Raw genomic sequence first — 17813 nt, 5'->3', positions numbered from 1 at the left:
ATTTGTGTCATCCTCTGATTTTCTTGGACTTTGGGGCTCAATGTTTGGGTGCCAGAAAGATCAGCACTAAACTTGTATTCTATTAAGGGTGTTCCATGCCAAGAGCCTTTACAGAATAGCATTTGGCGTCAATTTCAGCATCCAACTTTGGGTGCAAAGACTTATGCCTGCCGAAACCTGGTGTAAATCTTCTCGACTAGGGTTACCATATTTTGACCCCGAAAAAGGAGGGCACATGCCCTGCCCCCACCACACACCTGCCCCGCCCCCTTTCATACCCCTCCTGCCCCTTTCACACCCTAGCTCCGCCCCGTCAAATTTTCCCCTCCCCTCTGTCACACACCCCATCACCCCCCCCCCCTCCGTCACCACCCTCCCCTTACCTTATTACTGCCCTGGTGGTCTAGTGACCTCTTTGGGGCAGGAAAGAGCCCCCTCTTTGCTGCCTGGAGCGCTGTCCTGCATGCATCCTTCCTGTTGCTGATCTCGGCGCTGATTCAAAATGGCTGCCGAGAGTTGAAGTCTCGTGAGGTCACTTCAACTCTCAGCGGCCACTTTGAATTGGCACCGAGTTCAGCAACAGGAAGGATGCATGCAGGGCAGTGCTTCGGGCAGGAAAGAGGAGGCTCTTTCCTGCCCCGAAGGCGGAAGAGGTCACTAGACTACCAGGGCGGTAGTAAATAAGGGGAGGGGAGGCTAGCAATCTGCCCGTTTGTCCGGACAAACGGGCAGATTGGCAAAACCCGCCCGGTTGCCCGGACATGTCCTCAAAAAGAGGACATGTCCGGGTAAATCCGGACATATGGTAACCCTACTCACGCCCAACTGATGGCAGCTAAATTTTTGGAATGCTCCTGACCCGCTCATTTCCAACCCATGGGCGAGCCCCCTTTCAAGTTACATGAGACAATTTAGGTGCACAGTGTTCCAGAATCGCGCAGGCAGATCTGTGCGCCAAACCTAATTAGTGCCCATTATCAATGATTGACTGTTAGCTCGTTATCTAATTAGTCTGCATGCAGATCTTGGCTCCGTGCCCAAATTTGGGTCACGTTTACAGAATGCGGGGGATAGTGCAAGTTTTATAAAGAATCGCTTGAGCTGGTAAAATGTTTGCGAGTTCATTTTACCCATGATTTCTATGAGAGATACCTATGAGAGATGTCTGCCTGCACTGCCTCCTTGGTATGCAAATCTCTCTCATTAATATTCATTGTGGATATCCTGAAAACCTGACTGGCTGGAGTGCTTCCGGAACCAGGTTTGGGAACCACTGAAATAACCTATGGAACTCTGTAAGTCTCAGTGCTTTGAAAATGAGACCCACAGGCACCTTTGTCTCTTTATACAATAGGAGCCAAACCAAGGAGGTTTAATTGACAGGAGATGGCGTCACGTGACAAGGCTTGATACACTCAAACTAAAGCAAACTATTGGTCCTCGCTAAGCCACACATAGGTAGTCCTTATTTCTAATAAGCATTTGCCATTGTTTTGGATAACTCAATATGGCGGTACGCTCCACCTACTGACTTCAAACCAGATAATGGGCCAAGCACGCTCGCGTGTCTCCTGTCAATTAACAGACACCTTTTCACCCTCTCAATCCTGGTGGCCAGCTATAAAATTACTCTCATCAAATGCAGACTTCCATTTAAACAACACGACATTTGCAAGAAGTGATCAACCTTTTGTTGCATGGACTATCCAGTTATCAATCATTGAACTGCACTGCCTGCAAACTGCTTCTTGCTCATTTCCTTGGAAAGATAGCCTGGGAGATAGTGGACGGCACAGCAAAGGGATTAATGAGATCTTCAGGATCAGGACAAATCTCCAGCCCCGCTCGCTCGTTGGGACTCCAGGGACGTGGCTACCCTCCTGTTCTATTTTCTACAACTATTTTTATCCACAAGTCATTCTGTGCAAAAGAAAAAAATGAGCCCTGAGCACAGCAATAGGCAAAATAATAAAAAGACTTAGATATAATGGAATCCACAGCAAATTAATACCCTAAATCTATTCAAGGGACGGCTTTCAGAGTTCAGGTCTGCCTGGGATTTTGGAAACCAGCTGTTAAATAGGTGGAAACAATATTTCTGGACTTTAAGAGTCTTTCTTCACTGTTTCAACAGAACACTTACCGTTGGACTGGATAGGACAAATTCTTACACTGCATATAACAGAATTCCTCTCTTTACCAGCAATAGCTTTGGGGAAGAGAAGGTCTTTGGAACTGCTGAGGCCACAGATCACTGAAATCCTGTAACAATCTATTATACAGCATCTCCCCAGCAGGCCACAAACAGTTCTGAGTCACTCATGTCAAAGTTACAAAATGCAGAATTGTGGGATTCTGATACAACATTTTCTTTGTATCCCTGCAATAAGTCTGACAGAATGTGGAGTTTAATAATTCAGTCGGTCCTAGCAGCTCACGCTACCGTCTCCCCTTGAAAAATGTAGTGCTGCAACTTACCCTCTGTGGTGTGTGTATCGGAGACAGGGCATCCAGATCTGCCATCGGAAACTCGAGCCCTTTTCTTTTTAGCTCTTCATAAATATGCACAACTCCGGTCAGGTCAGGGCTACTTCGAAACGCGTCAGCCCAAGCCTTTGAAAGAAGCACATTCAGACATAGGAGCCAACTTTTCAAAATGATTGGGGGTGCTGAAATTTTTTTTTTTTTTTACAGGTGGTGCATTTTCCCCTCCCCCTCATCCCCCCTCCCCCTGAGTTCCAGTCCCTCCCCCCCTCCCTCCCAATTCCAGTCCCTCCCAGTTCCAGGCCCCCCTCCCTCTCTCCCTCCCAGTCCCTCCCTCCCCTCTCTCCTTTCCCTCCCTCCCTCCCTTCGAGTTCCAGGGCCCCCTTCAAGTTCCAGGGCCCCCTCCCTCCGAGTTCCAGGGTCGTCCCCCCTGCCCCCTCCGAGTTCCAGGGTAGCCCCCCCTACGAGTTCTTGAGAAACAGTGGACCAAGCCAAGGGCATCTGTGCCCATATTATTACTTTAACCTTAGTGCATGGGAGGAAGAAGTTCAAGGTTCCATTTATTTGATTAACTGCTTAGGAACAACCATCAAAGCAGTGCACATTTACAATAAAATCACACAGAGAGGAAAAGAAATACAAAATTTTATAGATAAAAGGCAAAAGATATCAAAACCTCCGCCTGTTACATTCCCCAAGCACCAGCAATCAGCAACTGCCCAGCTCCCTGGCAGAAAAGGCAACTTTACACATCAAACATGTCTTTGGTGATGCTTTAAACAATGAAAGCAAAGGCTCTGCCCTTAAAGACAGAGGAAGGCTATTCCATAGAGCAGGACCTACAATACTAAACACAGAGTTCCGGAAAGAATTTACTGGAATATGTTGGAAACAGGAAACAACAGAAAAATGCTGATGTGGGCAGGGATATATGTTGACAAATGGGAAGATAAAAATTTAGGGGAATCAGATCGTAAAACTTTATGAACCAGTAGCAAGGTTTTGTACAATATGCAGTATATTCCACCAGCAACCAATGCTCTGCTCTCAGCAGAGGGGTCACGTGGTCATATGAAAGATGTCAAAATGTACCCATCACAGACCTTTAGCACATGCATCTATTTCAAGAACATTGCAGCCTGCTGTGATAAATTAAACATGCAAAAGCCGCTCTCCCTCAAACAGCAAATTCACAAAAAAAAACCAATCATCTTATAACTCCTCAAAAAATTCAAACAAATTAAGAGATTCCAGTTCTGCACTGTTCATTTTTTTGTTTGTTTGTTTTTACAAGAATTATTTTGTAGATTCTGGCCACTAAAAAAATTGATATTTACAGAGAAAAGACACCCCCCCCCCCAATGATTTGTGTAAAAAGGTCGCTAACAGGCAAGCTTCCTTCATTACAAGTGAAACACTACCTGGAATGCTTCAAGGGATTTTTGCAAATAGAAAACAGAAAGAAATATGTCTTTACTAAAGAGAGATCAATGCCTGACATGAGCAGCTGAGGTACATCAACCAAAACCGTGACTGAATGCACAAGGACAGAGCAGAGAGGTAAGAGAACTGGGGCATGCCAAGTAGAAGAAATAGTGGGGGTGGGGGGTGGAATTCAGTGCAGGAATAATTTTAATCATATGTCCTTTGAGATTCTCACACAGGACTGCTTCAGTTGCTTCCCTTCTAAGAGACAAGAAGATTCACTTTTAGGTAAAAGCCGCCCTATCTATTAAGCAATTTGCTACAGTGGGTATGAGAGTTAGGTACCAGCAGGATTACCATATGTCCGCTTTTACCTGGACGTGTCTTCTTTTTAAGGACACCGTGGGACGTCTGGGCAAGTTTTTACAGCCTGCCTGTTTGTCCGGGTTTGTGGACAAACGTGCAGCTGGAATCGGATGTTCCACAGTGCCTCAAAAAGAGGACAAGCAAGTCTGCCGCTTGTTACCGGCGCCGCTTCAAAATGGCTGCCGAAACTTCAAGAAGTGGCCTCACGAGACTTCCAGAAGTCTTGCAAGGTCACCACTTGACGTGTCAGCAGCCATTTTGAAGTGGCGCCGGCAGCAAGTGGGCAGTGACATCGCCGGGCAGGAAAGGGTGGGCTCCTTTCCTGCCCTGAAGAGGCTACTAGACCACCAGGGCACGATAAGGTAAGGTAGGGGATGTGGAATGTGGGTAGAGGGTAGGGGGGGCGAGGGAGCTGTAAAGAAAGGTGGATGGAGGGAGGCTGGAAAAAGATTTGGGGTGGGAGGGAAATATATAGAAGGGGATGGATTCTTTCGGGGGAGGGGGGGGGTCAAGTCAAAGTGACCATGTGACATGGGGAGGGGGTATGGGTATTGGTGTCCTCTTTTTTGTCAGGGCAAATATGGTAGCCCCAGGCAACAGCAGACTTCACTATGGAATAATTTGCTGCCAGAGGTACCAGTGGTCGTTCTAAGGAACAATTTGCTGCAGGGGGTATGGGAGTTGAGTTATCTTAGAAATTGAAAGTGTGGTTTTATTGAACATTATTATGGTTGGAACTGGAGATTTTTCTTTTTTTAATTACTCCGTGATTACTGTTTTTAAATATTCTTTGTTATATCGAACTGTAGACCAACATCCCTTGGGTGAGAGGCAGATAATTAAATAAAATCAGTAAGAAAGCTAATAAAGCTGAAAGTTCTAACAAACCTCCAAAGAATTCCTGTGGCACAGAGAAAAAGCAGACAAAAGCCAAAATAGAAGAGAAAAGGCTAAAAAGCAACCAAGAGAGACTAGTGGGCTCACTTCCTACCTGCTGGGAGACTGAGAAAATACTGGGGCTAGGGTCACGTGACCAGGGCTCCTATTGGCTCTCTAGAGTCAGAGTTTTTTCTCAGTCTCCAACCTGCTGGAAGGCGAGCACAACCCATCAGTCCAATCCTGGGCCAGTCTGGAGGGATGCTAAGGAAACTAGCCATACTGGATCAGACCAATGGTTCATCTAGCCCAGTAACCTCCTTCCAATTCAGGTCACAAGTACCTGACAGAATCCCAAATAGTAGCAAGATTCAGGCGGTGGCTTGCCCATCAGGGGTTCTTGAGCCACAGATCATACAAGGCCTTCAGAGCAACCTGAATACTCTGGACATTACAGCAGACACTTGGTTCTAGCGTTAGGTGTTGGTCAAGTAGTATTCCTTACACTTTAATGTTTGTGTCTAGGGAATATTACATATTATGGGTTTGAATTGGCTGGTTATCGTCACGAATTTCATCTTGTCTCTTAAGTTTCAGCTTACAAGTCATGGCCCAGGATTCCATCAGATCGAGCGTATGTTTGATGTTTCCTAGCACACCCAAAATGTCATTAATAAAAGGAATACAAATGGTTACATCATCTGTATAGCCGTAGCATGGTTACAGGGGGGCCTTGGGGGTCCAGGCCACCCATCTCCCTCTCAGGTCCCTCTATGCTGGTGGCCAAAGACTTGCCTGCATAGGTGCCCCATATAAAAGGCCAGCCTGAAGATCAAGTAGTGCAACCCCTTACCCCCCTCCCCTGCCACCTTACTCCAGCCAATGTCCGGTACTTCTCGTATTTTTGTCTCTCCCTTCATTCCCCCCCCCCCCCCCCCCCAGTCCATTCTAACATACTTCGATCGCTGCCAGTAGCGATACTGCAACGATCAAACTGGGCTGCTTCAGGGCCTTCCCGTTAATGTCCCTACCACACGTAATCTCTCCATCCCTACCCCTGGCCCACCTAGCCCCGCCTCTGCTGCATGCATTGCACTTCGCCACACAGAAACTTTGCCCCCCCCCCCCCCCCAAAAGAAAGACAGATTCTAAAAGAAGTGAAAATACTGTTGAAAGTAACATAAATGCATTTCCTTCAAAACTCTGCTAAATACAAAATTAAAAAACAAACTTCCATGAGCAGCATGTTCCCCTTTCCTTTTCCTCCCATCCATCAGCAGCATGTCCCGCTCTCCTCTCCATACCCTTCTATCCCACATGCTGTATTTCCCCCCTTTTCCCTTCCCTCTCTCCATGTACATTCCTCTTACCAATCTTTTTTCCCTCCCTGCACCCAAATTCCATCCATCTCCCCTCCCTGAACGTACCTCAATGCACCCTGGTAGTCTAGTGGCCTCTTCGGGGCAGGAAATATCCCCACTCTTTTATGACCGCTGCCGTCGCTTCTTTAAAATGGCTGCTGAGACTTCAAGCGGTGGTCTCTCAAGACTTCCATGGAAGTCTTGCAAGAAGTCACTAGACCACCAGGGTGCACTGAGGTATATTCGGGGAGGGAACCCTGAGGCTCACCCACTTCCAAAAGGTCAGCACCCAGCCCCTGCCTGCTGCATCCAGGTGCAGTCAGGCCCTTGGTTTGCATAACACAGGTGTGTTATAGGTCATAACTTTGATACACAGGAAAACAGACTGGTGGAGAGCTGGGAGAGGGTAAGAAAGCCTGAATAGTGCCTGCCTCGCTCACTGTCTCATTCATCTTATAAGCTAATTCACCCAAATACAGTTTTAAAACATCGCAAACAGATACTTCAAATGTTAAGTCTTCTTAAGAGCTTGAAAGCAGAAGAGCCAGCTACATACCTGAAGCAGAGCTAAAACTTTGTCCTGCACAATGGTGGGAGGGTTATTTTTGGGCGAGATGATTTTTACCAGAACGCCATCTATGAAGTCTCGACTTGCTACTAGGACATGAAAGCGATGGCCACAGTTCTTCACGCATGTCTCCAACACCTGCAGCCAGAGCCAAGAAGACACAGACAGGCACAATAACTGAACAATAATCTTTTCCACCAAGCAGGCCTGTGTGCTGTCCAACCAGCCCAAAGCTCACTGCTACATTGTTCAGTGCAGTGGGCACATGTCATCTTTATTTAATATACCACAAATAGCAAATACATCGAAGCGGTTTACAAAAGCAATTAACTATGTACAGGGGAGAAGGGGAGAGAGGAAAGGGAGAACTATGTTACATCCATTCTTGATAAGGATGGGGGAGGGGATCATTAACCAAGTTCCTATACAGAAGAAACATCAGGAAGAGAGCAGTGGCATACCGAGGGCGGGGCGGTGGGGGCAGTCCGCCCCAGGTGCACGTTGCAGGGGGGTGCAGGGAGCAGCAGCACGGCTGTCAGCTCTGCTGGTTCCCTGCTCCCTCTGATGTTACTTCCTGTTCTGGGACAGGGAACCGGCAGAGCCGACAACTGCGCGGCTGCTACTACTACTACTACTACTATTTAGCATTTCTATAGCGCTACAAGGCGTACGCAGCGCTGCACAAACATAGAAGAAACTAAGAAACAAGATGGCAAGCGATCCGCAAAATCCAACGTGGAGACAAACAAAGCAGATCAATCAGTGATATGGTTCAAAACTTTATTTTCAGAGATTCGCCCGACACAGACTGTGTTTCGCCCACAAGGGCTGCGTCAGGGGCTAATAGTCCAAGCAGGACATGAGATTGAAACGTAAAAAACCAGCAGGGTGCTTTCCTCAGTCAAGATGAGGACATCAGCTCAATGCACAGGGTAAGTCTCTGGTCGCATCTCTCAGCTGCGAATCTCTGAAAATAAAGTTTTGAACCATATCACTGATTGATCTGCTTTGTTTGTCTTCAAACATAGAAGAAAGACAGTCCCTGCTCAAAGAGCTTACAATCTAATAGACAAAAAATAAATAAAGTAAGCAAATCAAATCAATTAATGTGAACGGGAAGGAAGAGAGGAGGGTAGGTGGAGGCGAGTGGTTACAAGTGGTTACGAGTCAAAAGCAATGTTAAAGAGGTGGGCTTTCAGTCTAGATTTAAAGGTGGCCAAGGATGGGGCAAGACGTAGGGGCTCAGGAAGTTTATTCCAGGCGTAGGGTGCAGCGAGACAGAAGGCGCGAAGTCTGGAGTTGGCAGTAGTGGAGAAGGGAACAGATAAGAAGGATTTATCCATGGAGCGGAGTGCACGGGAAGGGGTGTAGGGAAGGACGAGTGTGGAGAGATACTGGGGAGCAGCAGAGTGAATACATTTATAGGTTAGTAGAAGAAGTTTGAACAGGATGCGAAAACGGATAGGGAGCCAGTGAAGGGTCTTGAGGAGAGGGGTAGTATGAGTAAAGCGACCCTGGCGGAAGATGAGACGGGCAGCAGAGTTTTGAACCGACTGGAGAGGGGAGAGGTGACTAAGTGGGAGGCCAGCAAGAAGCAGATTGCAGTAGTCTAAACGAGAGGTGACAAGGGTGTGGATGAGGGTTTTGGTAGAGTGCTCGGAAAGAAAGGGGCGGATTTTACGGATGTTGTAAAGAAAGAAACGACAGGTCTTGACGGTCTGCTGGATATGAGCAGAGAAGGAGAGAGAAGAGTCAAAGATGACCCCAAGGTTTCGAGCTGAGGAGACAGGGAGAATGAGAGAGCCATCAACAGAAATAGAAAACGGTAAGAGCAATGCACCTGGGGAAGGGGGCTTGGAGGTGATGCATAGGGGGTGGGTGGGTGCTGTACCCAGGAGGCAGCCGATCAAGGAAGGGAAGGAAGGAAAGAACACAAAACAGGTGAAGCATAAGGGGAATAGTGTTCTTCCGGCCTTGCAGCAGCTAACTATGAGGGTAGGGAAGGTCACGTTGTTGAAGAGGGAAAAGAACGTTGAAAGAAATGGGTTTTCAGCAAGACCCTGAATTTCAGAAATCAGAGTGAAGATATAGAGGAAGTGAGTTCCACAGTGTAGGAGCGATGACACAAAAGCAAGTGGAACAACCAAGGGAGGAGCAAATCTAGAGAGGGGAGGGAACATAAAAGGTCCTGGGAACACATCTCACCGTTACCCCCTCATATTGTAAGGTGAGCCCTTCAAAACCCACGAGAAACCTACTATACCCAACTATATACCATTACAACAGCCCTTATAAGTACATAAGCACCACAATACCGGGAAAAGACCAAGGGTCCATCAAGCTCAGCATCCTGTCTCTGACAGTGGCCAATCCAGGCTTGAAGAACCCGGCAACCCCCCCCCCCCCCCCAAAAAAAAAAAAAAAAAAAAACTTAATTCTTAATAATGTTCAATGGACTTTTCCCTCAGGAATCTGTCCAAACCCCACTTAAACTCCGTAAGGTCAGCTGCTGTCACTACATTCTCCGGCAATGACTTCCAGAGTCCAACTACAGGCTAAGTAAAGAAAAACTTTCTCCTATTTGTTTTAAATCTACCATATTCTAGCTTCATCTTGTGTCCCCTGGTTTTGTTGTTGTTTGAAAGTGTAAACAAACGCTTCACATCTGTCCGTTCTACTCCGCTCATTATCTTGTAGACTTCTATCATATCACCCCTCAGCTGCCTTTTCTCCAAGCTGAAGAGCCCTAGCCTCCTTAGTCTTTCTTCATAGGGAAGTCGTCCCATCCCCTTTATCATTTTCGTCACCCTTCTCTGCACCTTCTCTAATTCCTTTATATCTTTTTTGAGATGCGGCGACCAGACTTGGACACAATATTTGAGGTGCGGTCGCACCATGGAGTGATACAACGGCATTATAACATTCTCGTGTTTGTTTTCCATCCCTTTCCTAATAATACTCAACATTCTGTGCGCTTTTTTGGCCGCCGCAGCACACTGGGCAGAAGTTTTCAACGTCTTGTCAACGATGACTCCCAGATCCCTTTCTAGGTCTGTGACTCCTAACGCGGAACCTTGCATGGCATAGCTGTAATTCGGGTTCCTCTTACCCATATGCATCACCTTGCACTTGTCAACATTGAACTTCATCTGCCATTTGGACGCCCAATCTCCCAGTCTCACAAGGTCCTCCTGTAATCTTCCACACTCCTCCTGCGACTTGACAACCCTGAATAATTTTGTGTCATCTGCGAATTTAATTACCTCACTAGTTACTCCCATCTCTAGGTCATTTATAAATATGTTAATATGTTATGGCTGCAGGTGTCACCTATATGTAGGTACAGTAGGTTTTGGGTTTTTTTTTTTTTGGGGGGGGGGGGGGGGGGCTGACACTTTCCACCACAAGTGTAACAGAGTGGATTATGGGCTTGGGTCACCTTCTCCACAGTGCACTGCACCGACCTCTAGGCTATTCCAGGAACCTGCTTGCTGCTCTAATAGGACTGACTATAACATCTGAAACTATGATAGAGCCTGGCATGCACTGTGTCATTTACATCTTTGCAGGGTGTAAGGGGGTCAGTGACCACTGAAGAAATAAGGAGGCGTCATTCCTTTATTCCTGCAGTGGTCATCTGGTTATTTAGGGCACTTTTTTGTGGCTTATCTATATTAATAATTTTCACCTCAAACATTCTGAAGCTCACTCTGAGGCAGGGAAACCCTGGAGCCCTGCACTTAGGCTGTCACCACTCACTGTCACTCATGCACCACTCTCACTGATAGACCCACCCACAGCCACGCCCCTTCTGCACATAATTGCCTACCTCAGCGTTCTAATGAAGCTGCAACTTCCGGTTTGTGAGGTGCCAGAGATCGGAATTTAGTCCCATTACTATTTGCCCCGCCCTCGCGTCAAACGTGATGACGTTGAGGGCGGAGCTATGACAGTTGACCAATTGCATCGCTCCGCCCTCAACGTCATCACGTTTGACGCGAGGGAGGGGCATACATCAATGTACTACGCGACGACGATTGGAGGGAGTAAGCCAGGCAGGCTGTAGGTCACAGGCAGCGAGGGAGCCAGCCAGCCACTCTCTACATCATGGGGCGGGTCGCCGGCCGGGCCGGGGCGCCCACGACCACGACCACCCTGAAGCATGGAGGGTAAGTCCAACATCAAGGGGGGGGGGGATGGGAACGAAAGCGCCTTGCTAGCGCCCGTTTCATTGGCCTCAGAAACGGGCCTTTCTTACTAGTTTGTTAATAAAACAAGTCTAAAACAAATCATCAACACCCTGGATGTTTTTGTTTTGTTCCATTATGGCAGAAAAACGTCCCAAGTGTTAGGAACCCCCAGATCCCACCCTTCACACACCCCTGACATGTCCCCTCGTGATTTGAACGCGCTTCTGAAGGACTTCATAGAAAAACATCTAAAAATTGGTTTTGAAAATACCCAATTTAGATGTTTTTGTGAGAAAAACACCCAAATGCTGATTTATGCCACTTTTTGGATGTTTTTTTTCTTTTGAAAATGAGCCCCAGTAACCTATGGAGCTTTCTAAGTCTAAGTGCTTTGAAAATGAGTCCCATGCTCTCCTGCAGGCGTGCAGCACAATGACATACTGAAATTGCTCTATTGTTTTTCCAAACACAGGGCCGCTGTGACTGGCTATTCTAGCCACTGCCTCTGCATGGGCTCTTAATCAGGAGGATTAGGCTTGTATGGCAGCTGGGAGTCCTGCTGGCATAACAGACCTAGAAGACAAAATGAATTACTCTATTGCCCCTCTGAACCTTCCGTCATTAGTTTTATTTTTATTTACTGGGATTTATCGACCGCCTTTATGAAGAGATACACCCAAGGCAGGTACAGTTTAACATAAAACTTATTAACAGCATAACAATAGTAAAATAACAAAGAATAAACATAAATAAAATAAATGAAAAAAGTAGATTGAAACCTAATAATAGAACTACCGTGAAACAGTTCTTCCGTACAGTCCAACTCATAAAATCCTAGGCCAACAAGCTTTCTGATTAAGCATTCTGGGGTCGATGTAGAAGACCTTGAGTTAGAACCACTGAGCGCACAGGATTCTAATGCAAACTTTCTGCAAACGTTTACCACTGAGATACAGTGATCAATGAACATGCAAATTACTGCTGCATTAAAAGATGCGCGCCGTCAGAATACTACAGTGCATACCGCAGCATTAATCTGAAACTCATTACTAAAACGTGTCCCTTCCTGTCCGTGAGCGAGCAGTGATTGACTCAGGCACTGACATAGTAACATAGTAAATGACGGCAGAAAAAGACCTGCATGGTCCATCCAGTCTGCCCAACAAGATGAACTCATGTGTATACCTTACCTTGATTTGTACCTGTCCTCTTCAGGGCACAGACCCTATAAGTCTGCCCAGCACTATCCCCGCCTTCCAACCACCAGCCCCGCCTCCCACCAGGCACTAACAGGAAGGGAGAAATTAACAAAAAACAGCCATAATGCGAAGGGTCATCTCTATACCCTGCAAAAATATCCCCAATATCCTATTCCCCCTTCCTCAAGAACACCCTCAACAATCTGATCTCCCTACCCCTAAGATAACCCCCAATTCCCCAAACTGTATCTCACAGTGTCATAGTCCCAGTACAGGCCATTTCCAACTGAACCAGGAAGAAGCTGCTGAATTAAACAACCCCTCCCCCCCCACAAATAAAATCTGTTCTGCTGCACAGCCCTTTGAATCAGTCCTTAGACCTGCCTCGAAATCCTAGAAAAGGATTTCAATTCACTCATGCAATCCCAGGTGTCTGGGAGAGCCAGACAGTACAACTGCTGGCAGTCTGACGCTCTGCCAGCTCTTCACATGGTCCATGGTTTCCTCCTGCCATGGGTTTAGCTCCCATTTCTCCGGCAAACTCCTGGCACCACTGATACTCACAGCAGCTCCTGACAAGGTACCAGGTGCTGAATTTATATTTCTGAAAAGACCAAGCACATCAGCCTTTCAAAAGATTACATTTCAACTCAATTCTTCCTCATTACCTACACAGGAAGAATGTGCAGTGAGGGAATTTACTTTACTAGAGGCAAAAATGGAAGCCAGCCATCAGAGCTTGAAAAGTCATGATGCCAACAAGAAACTGGGTGGACTGTCAACATTAAAATAAGAGGGCAAGATCTGAGAAGGGGACTGGAAACAAGCCACATGGAGCCCAGAAGGTCATTACCCAAAGGCTGTTTCATCTCTTCCTGTGCAGAAGGAAGGGATCCTCAGGAGCTTAGCCTAGAATGGGTGGCAGAGCTGGTGGTTGGGAGGCGGGGCTAGTGCTGGGCAGACCTATACGGTCAGTGCCGGGGCTGGTGGTTGGGAGGCGGGACTAGTGCTGGGCAGACTTTTACGGTCTGTGCCGGGGCTGGTGGTTGGGCGGCGGGGATAGTGCTGGGCAGACTTATACGGTCTGTGCCAGAGCCGATGGTGGGAGGCAGGGATAGTGCTGGGCAGACTTATACGGTCTGTGCCAGAGCTGGTGGTAGGAGGCGGGACTGGTAGTTGGGAGGCGGGGATAGTGCTGGGCAGACTTATATGGTCTGTGCCAGAGCCGGTGGTGATGGTGCTGGGCAGACTTATACGGTCTGTGCCAGAGCTGGTGGTGGGAGGCGGGACTGGTAGTTGGGAGGCGGGGATAGTGCTGGGCAGACTTATACGGTCTGTGCCAGAGCCGATGGTGGGAGGCAGGGATAGTGCTGGGCAGACTTATACGGTCTGTGCCAGAGCTGGTGGTAGGAGGCGGGACTGGTAGTTGGGAGGCGGGGATAGGGCTGGGCAGACTTATATGGTCTGTGCCAGAGCCGGTGGTGATGGTGCTGGGCAGACTTATACGGTCTGTGCCAGAGCTGGTGGTGGGAGGCGGGACTGGTAGTTGGGAGGCGAGGATAGTGCTGGGCAGACTTATACAGTCTGTGCCAGAGCTGGTGGTGGGAAGCGGGGTTGGTGGTTGGGAGGCGGGGATAGGGCTGGCCAGACTTATATGGTCTGTGCCCTGAAGAGGACAGTACAAATAAAAAAGTAGCACATATGAATTTATCTTCTTGGGCAGACTGGATGGACCGTGCAGGTCTTTTTCTGCTGTCATCTACTGTGTTACTATCTCAACATATATAACCATCAACTGTTGTTAGAGAAGAGGGATGAAGCCTGACAGGAGGAATCTCTACATCCCTGTTCCCACTTCAAAATCCACACAGGTCCAGTTTATCTCATTATATGTGGTAATCCAGAGGAATCCACCCTGTGAAGCGTAGGCTTTCTGCCCTCCCCCCCTCCTTTACTGCACACTCACCGTTAAGGCAAGCATCACTTCTCTGTAGTTTTTATTTCCATTTAATCTCTTCTTCAGTGCTCGAATGGCATCCTTGGGCCTAGAGAGGGGAAGAGAGAGTGCTTTAGACTGCTGAGAAGGCCACATGCATTATTTAGAGTACAGAAATCTCAGACAGAGTGTACTGTGTCCCTACATAGAACATCTGCTCCTTTCATTTCTCTCACCCCTGGGTCAAATCTGGGAACCATTCCTTTGTTTTACAGTGTGCTTATATGCCCCTCACCCCCCATATCTATATATATATATGTTTCACTCTAGATCTGTGGTTATACACGCGTGTGGGTGCTTGTGACGCTTCAACGTACCCTTCTTCTGTTTCATTGATGATGTCACAGATCTCCATGTTCAGTGTCCAGTCCTCACTCTGGAGGGAGCCATCTGTAGCCTTCTCTGGAAGCAAAGATGAAGCAAATTAGAAAAATAAAAACAACTATTGTCTGGCCACAAAATAGATTTATGCACAATCAAATATTTAGTACAGATCAGGGGAGTTAGGAAAGCACTTTGCGATGCCCCTGCCTTCATTAATTACCGCTTCTGCACATGATCCTTGACGTCAGTGTTCTCATAACACAAAGTCTTCCACATAAGGTCTTATATAATATTTACATTAATATCTTTTACTCCTTGGATACAAATATTAGTGCTTTGGGCACATCTGCACAGAGGGACAGCTATTGTCTCCTGAGCGCAAAGTTTTTTTCCGCAGCATTCAAGGTCATTCATTCATTACTTGTTGATTGAAAACCCTAAATCCCACATTATCTTAAAATGCAGGTTACAATCAAGGCTTCTCTAACACAGACCAGGGATCTGATGGAGCTGGAGCCCGATGCTGTTACCTATGGGATGAACATTTCAAACATTTTGGTCAATGGCCAAAGATTAGGAATACAACCAGGAATGTACCCTGCAAAAACAATACTTCAGATATGGCTTGGTTTAACGTTTCAAATGACTAACAGCAAGGGTAGAGAAGAGAAAACCCTCAAACTCGGCAAAATCCTGCTTCATTTTCCTTACACTGATCTCCTTCTGTGATACCCAGCTTAGGTCTGATGACCTTTCATGACTTTCCAATTTATCTTCACTTTTCTTGCCACCCCAACCATTGTGTGGCAGCAGGGGCAGATTTAGGACAGGGAAAAAAAGTTAGGAGCTTATCCTCAATTTTGAGCACTAGGCTCATAAAATAGCCTCATAATTCTAGGCAAACGAATGGCAGGTTTAAATTTATGAACACAGGACTAGATACATATACGGTGTCTGAAAAAAATCGGTACCGAAAGTATTTACGCCTAGGCATATTCTGCAAACCGGTTTAGAGAATACTCCTAAGCTGGTTTATAGAATACGCACAGTGGCCATGCCTGCGCCGAATTCTAGGTGTATCCGTTTACGCCAAGTAAAACTTGTTGTAAATATCAGCATCTAAGTTAGGCGCGGAGCAGGGTTATTCTATAATCGTGTGTGTAAATTTTTTCACAACACCTACAGCTTGCTCATTCTACGCCCCCTTTTTGGCAACTTGGATTAGAATTTACGCACACCACTTTACAGAATACACCTAAGAAGTTATGTGCGTAAATTCTATTTAGTGCCAATTAGTGTCAATAATTGTGGCAACGAATAGCTTAAGTAATTAAAATGCATGCACAAATCCAGAATATGACTGGATTTACGTGCACAATTACGGCTGTGCTATATAGAATCCGGGGTATAACTTTTAAGCTCCTAAATTAAAATTAATTTCCAGCTGAAAAGTTATGCTCCTAAATTTGGCAAAAAATAGGGCACAAACTTAGGAGGCTAACTTAGGGACCCTTTTACTAAGGCACGCCGAAAAATGGCCTGCAGTGGGGTAGGCGCATGTACTGGATGCGCGCAGTTCCATTTTTCAGTTTGCCTGCAAAAAAAGGCCTTTTTGGGGGGGGGGGGCTGAAAATGGACGCGCGTCCATTTTGGGCTGAGACCTTACCACCACCCATTGACTTAGCTGTATAGGTCCCACTCGTTAACTGAGCGGTAATCGTCAGCGTGCGGTCACTGCCGATTACCACCCAGTTAGCGCCACGTGGTAGAAAATAGAAAATATTTTCTGCCGCACATTTTGGACGTGCATCAAATAGAATTACTGCCTGCGGCACGCGGTAGCTGGACGGTAGTTCTAATTTGATGCACGTTGGACAAGTGTAGGTGCAAAAAGGCCCCTTATGAGCATAAATTTAGGAGCTCCGCACTGTTTGAATATGGTGACTTCTCAGGCAGCTGAAGTCACTTGGTCCCTGGCCTCTGGCCTCCTGCTACACCACCAGAGTTGTGGTTGATCAACATAACACAGAACTGCTTGTTAGCAAGTCTACCACAATCCTAAATTCCTATTCCAGCCTTGGTGAAAAATGTGGCATTCAGAAGAGGTTTATTAGGAAGGCATGTTGTATATAAAATAATGAGTGGAGTGGAACAGGTGGATGTGAAGCGTCTGTTCACGCTTTCCAAAAATACTAGGACTAGGGGGCATGCGATTAAACTACAGTGTAGTAAATTTAAAACAAATCGGAGAAGTTTTTCTTCACCCAACGTGTAATTAAACTCTGGAATTCACTGCCGGAAAATGTGGTGAAGGCGGTTAGCTTAGCAGAGTTTAAAAAAGGGTTGGACGGTTTCCTAAAGGACAAGTTCATAAACCGCTACTAAACGGACTTGGAAAAATCCAAAATCCCAGGAATAACATGTATAGAATGTTTGTACGTTTGGGAAGCTTGCCAGGTGCCCTTGGCCTGGATTGGCCGCTGTGGTGGACAAGATGCTGGGCTCGATGGACCCTTGGTCTTTTCCCAGTATGGCATTACTTATGTGCTTATGTTGTGATGTTGCCAGAGTGAGTCTGCTGGGGCTGTTGTTACCCAAGGTCTTGCCGAATCTAATATTCAAAAAGAAAAGCTGCTTGGGTAGCTGCTCTTGAAAATTTGCTTCAAGGTTTGCATGTACAAAAATAGCTGTGGACCTTCAAACGATTTGGGCTTTTGAAACCTGTCCCAATATCGACCACAATATTCAGACAGGCTATTCTGCTGCCGCTTTACACCTGACAGCAAGAGAAAAAGTGTCTCCTCGTGGCTGTCTCGGTCAAAAGAGCTGCTGGCAGATCTGCATCATTTTTTCTTTAAGGCCACTGAGATGCAAGGAATATCTTAAACATACAGCAAAACTGGGCAAATCTAATGAAATTAAGTTTGCTGTTTTGAAAACTAATACTCTGAAATTTAACATCTGCTGTCTTCAGGAAATTTCTCAAGAAGAATCGAGAAATGGCAGAGGGAGAGAGAAACGACA

The 17813-nt window shown here is 46.6% G+C and overlaps 1 protein-coding gene across 4 annotated transcripts in view; it reads right to left on the bottom strand.

Moving 5' to 3' along the window:
• Positions 1-17813, bottom strand: part of TOM1L2 (target of myb1 like 2 membrane trafficking protein) — a 112302-nt gene that overhangs the window by 54872 nt on the left and 39617 nt on the right. For all 4 annotated transcript variants that reach the window (XM_030211338.1, XM_030211335.1, XM_030211336.1 and 1 more), the window contains exons 2-5: positions 14783-14867; positions 14436-14514; positions 7069-7218; positions 2479-2613 (exon numbers count right to left, since the gene is read on the bottom strand). In XM_030211338.1, the coding sequence (XP_030067198.1) occupies positions 2479-2613; positions 7069-7218; positions 14436-14514; positions 14783-14867 (449 nt within the window). The remainder of the gene's footprint in view (positions 1-2478; positions 2614-7068; positions 7219-14435; positions 14515-14782; positions 14868-17813) is intronic.

Source organism: Microcaecilia unicolor, chromosome 8 (genome assembly GCF_901765095.1).
Source record: "Microcaecilia unicolor chromosome 8, aMicUni1.1, whole genome shotgun sequence".
In the NCBI taxonomy this organism is placed as follows: Eukaryota; Metazoa; Chordata; class Amphibia; order Gymnophiona; family Siphonopidae; genus Microcaecilia; species Microcaecilia unicolor.
This window is presented reverse-complemented; position numbering and strand designations above follow the sequence as displayed.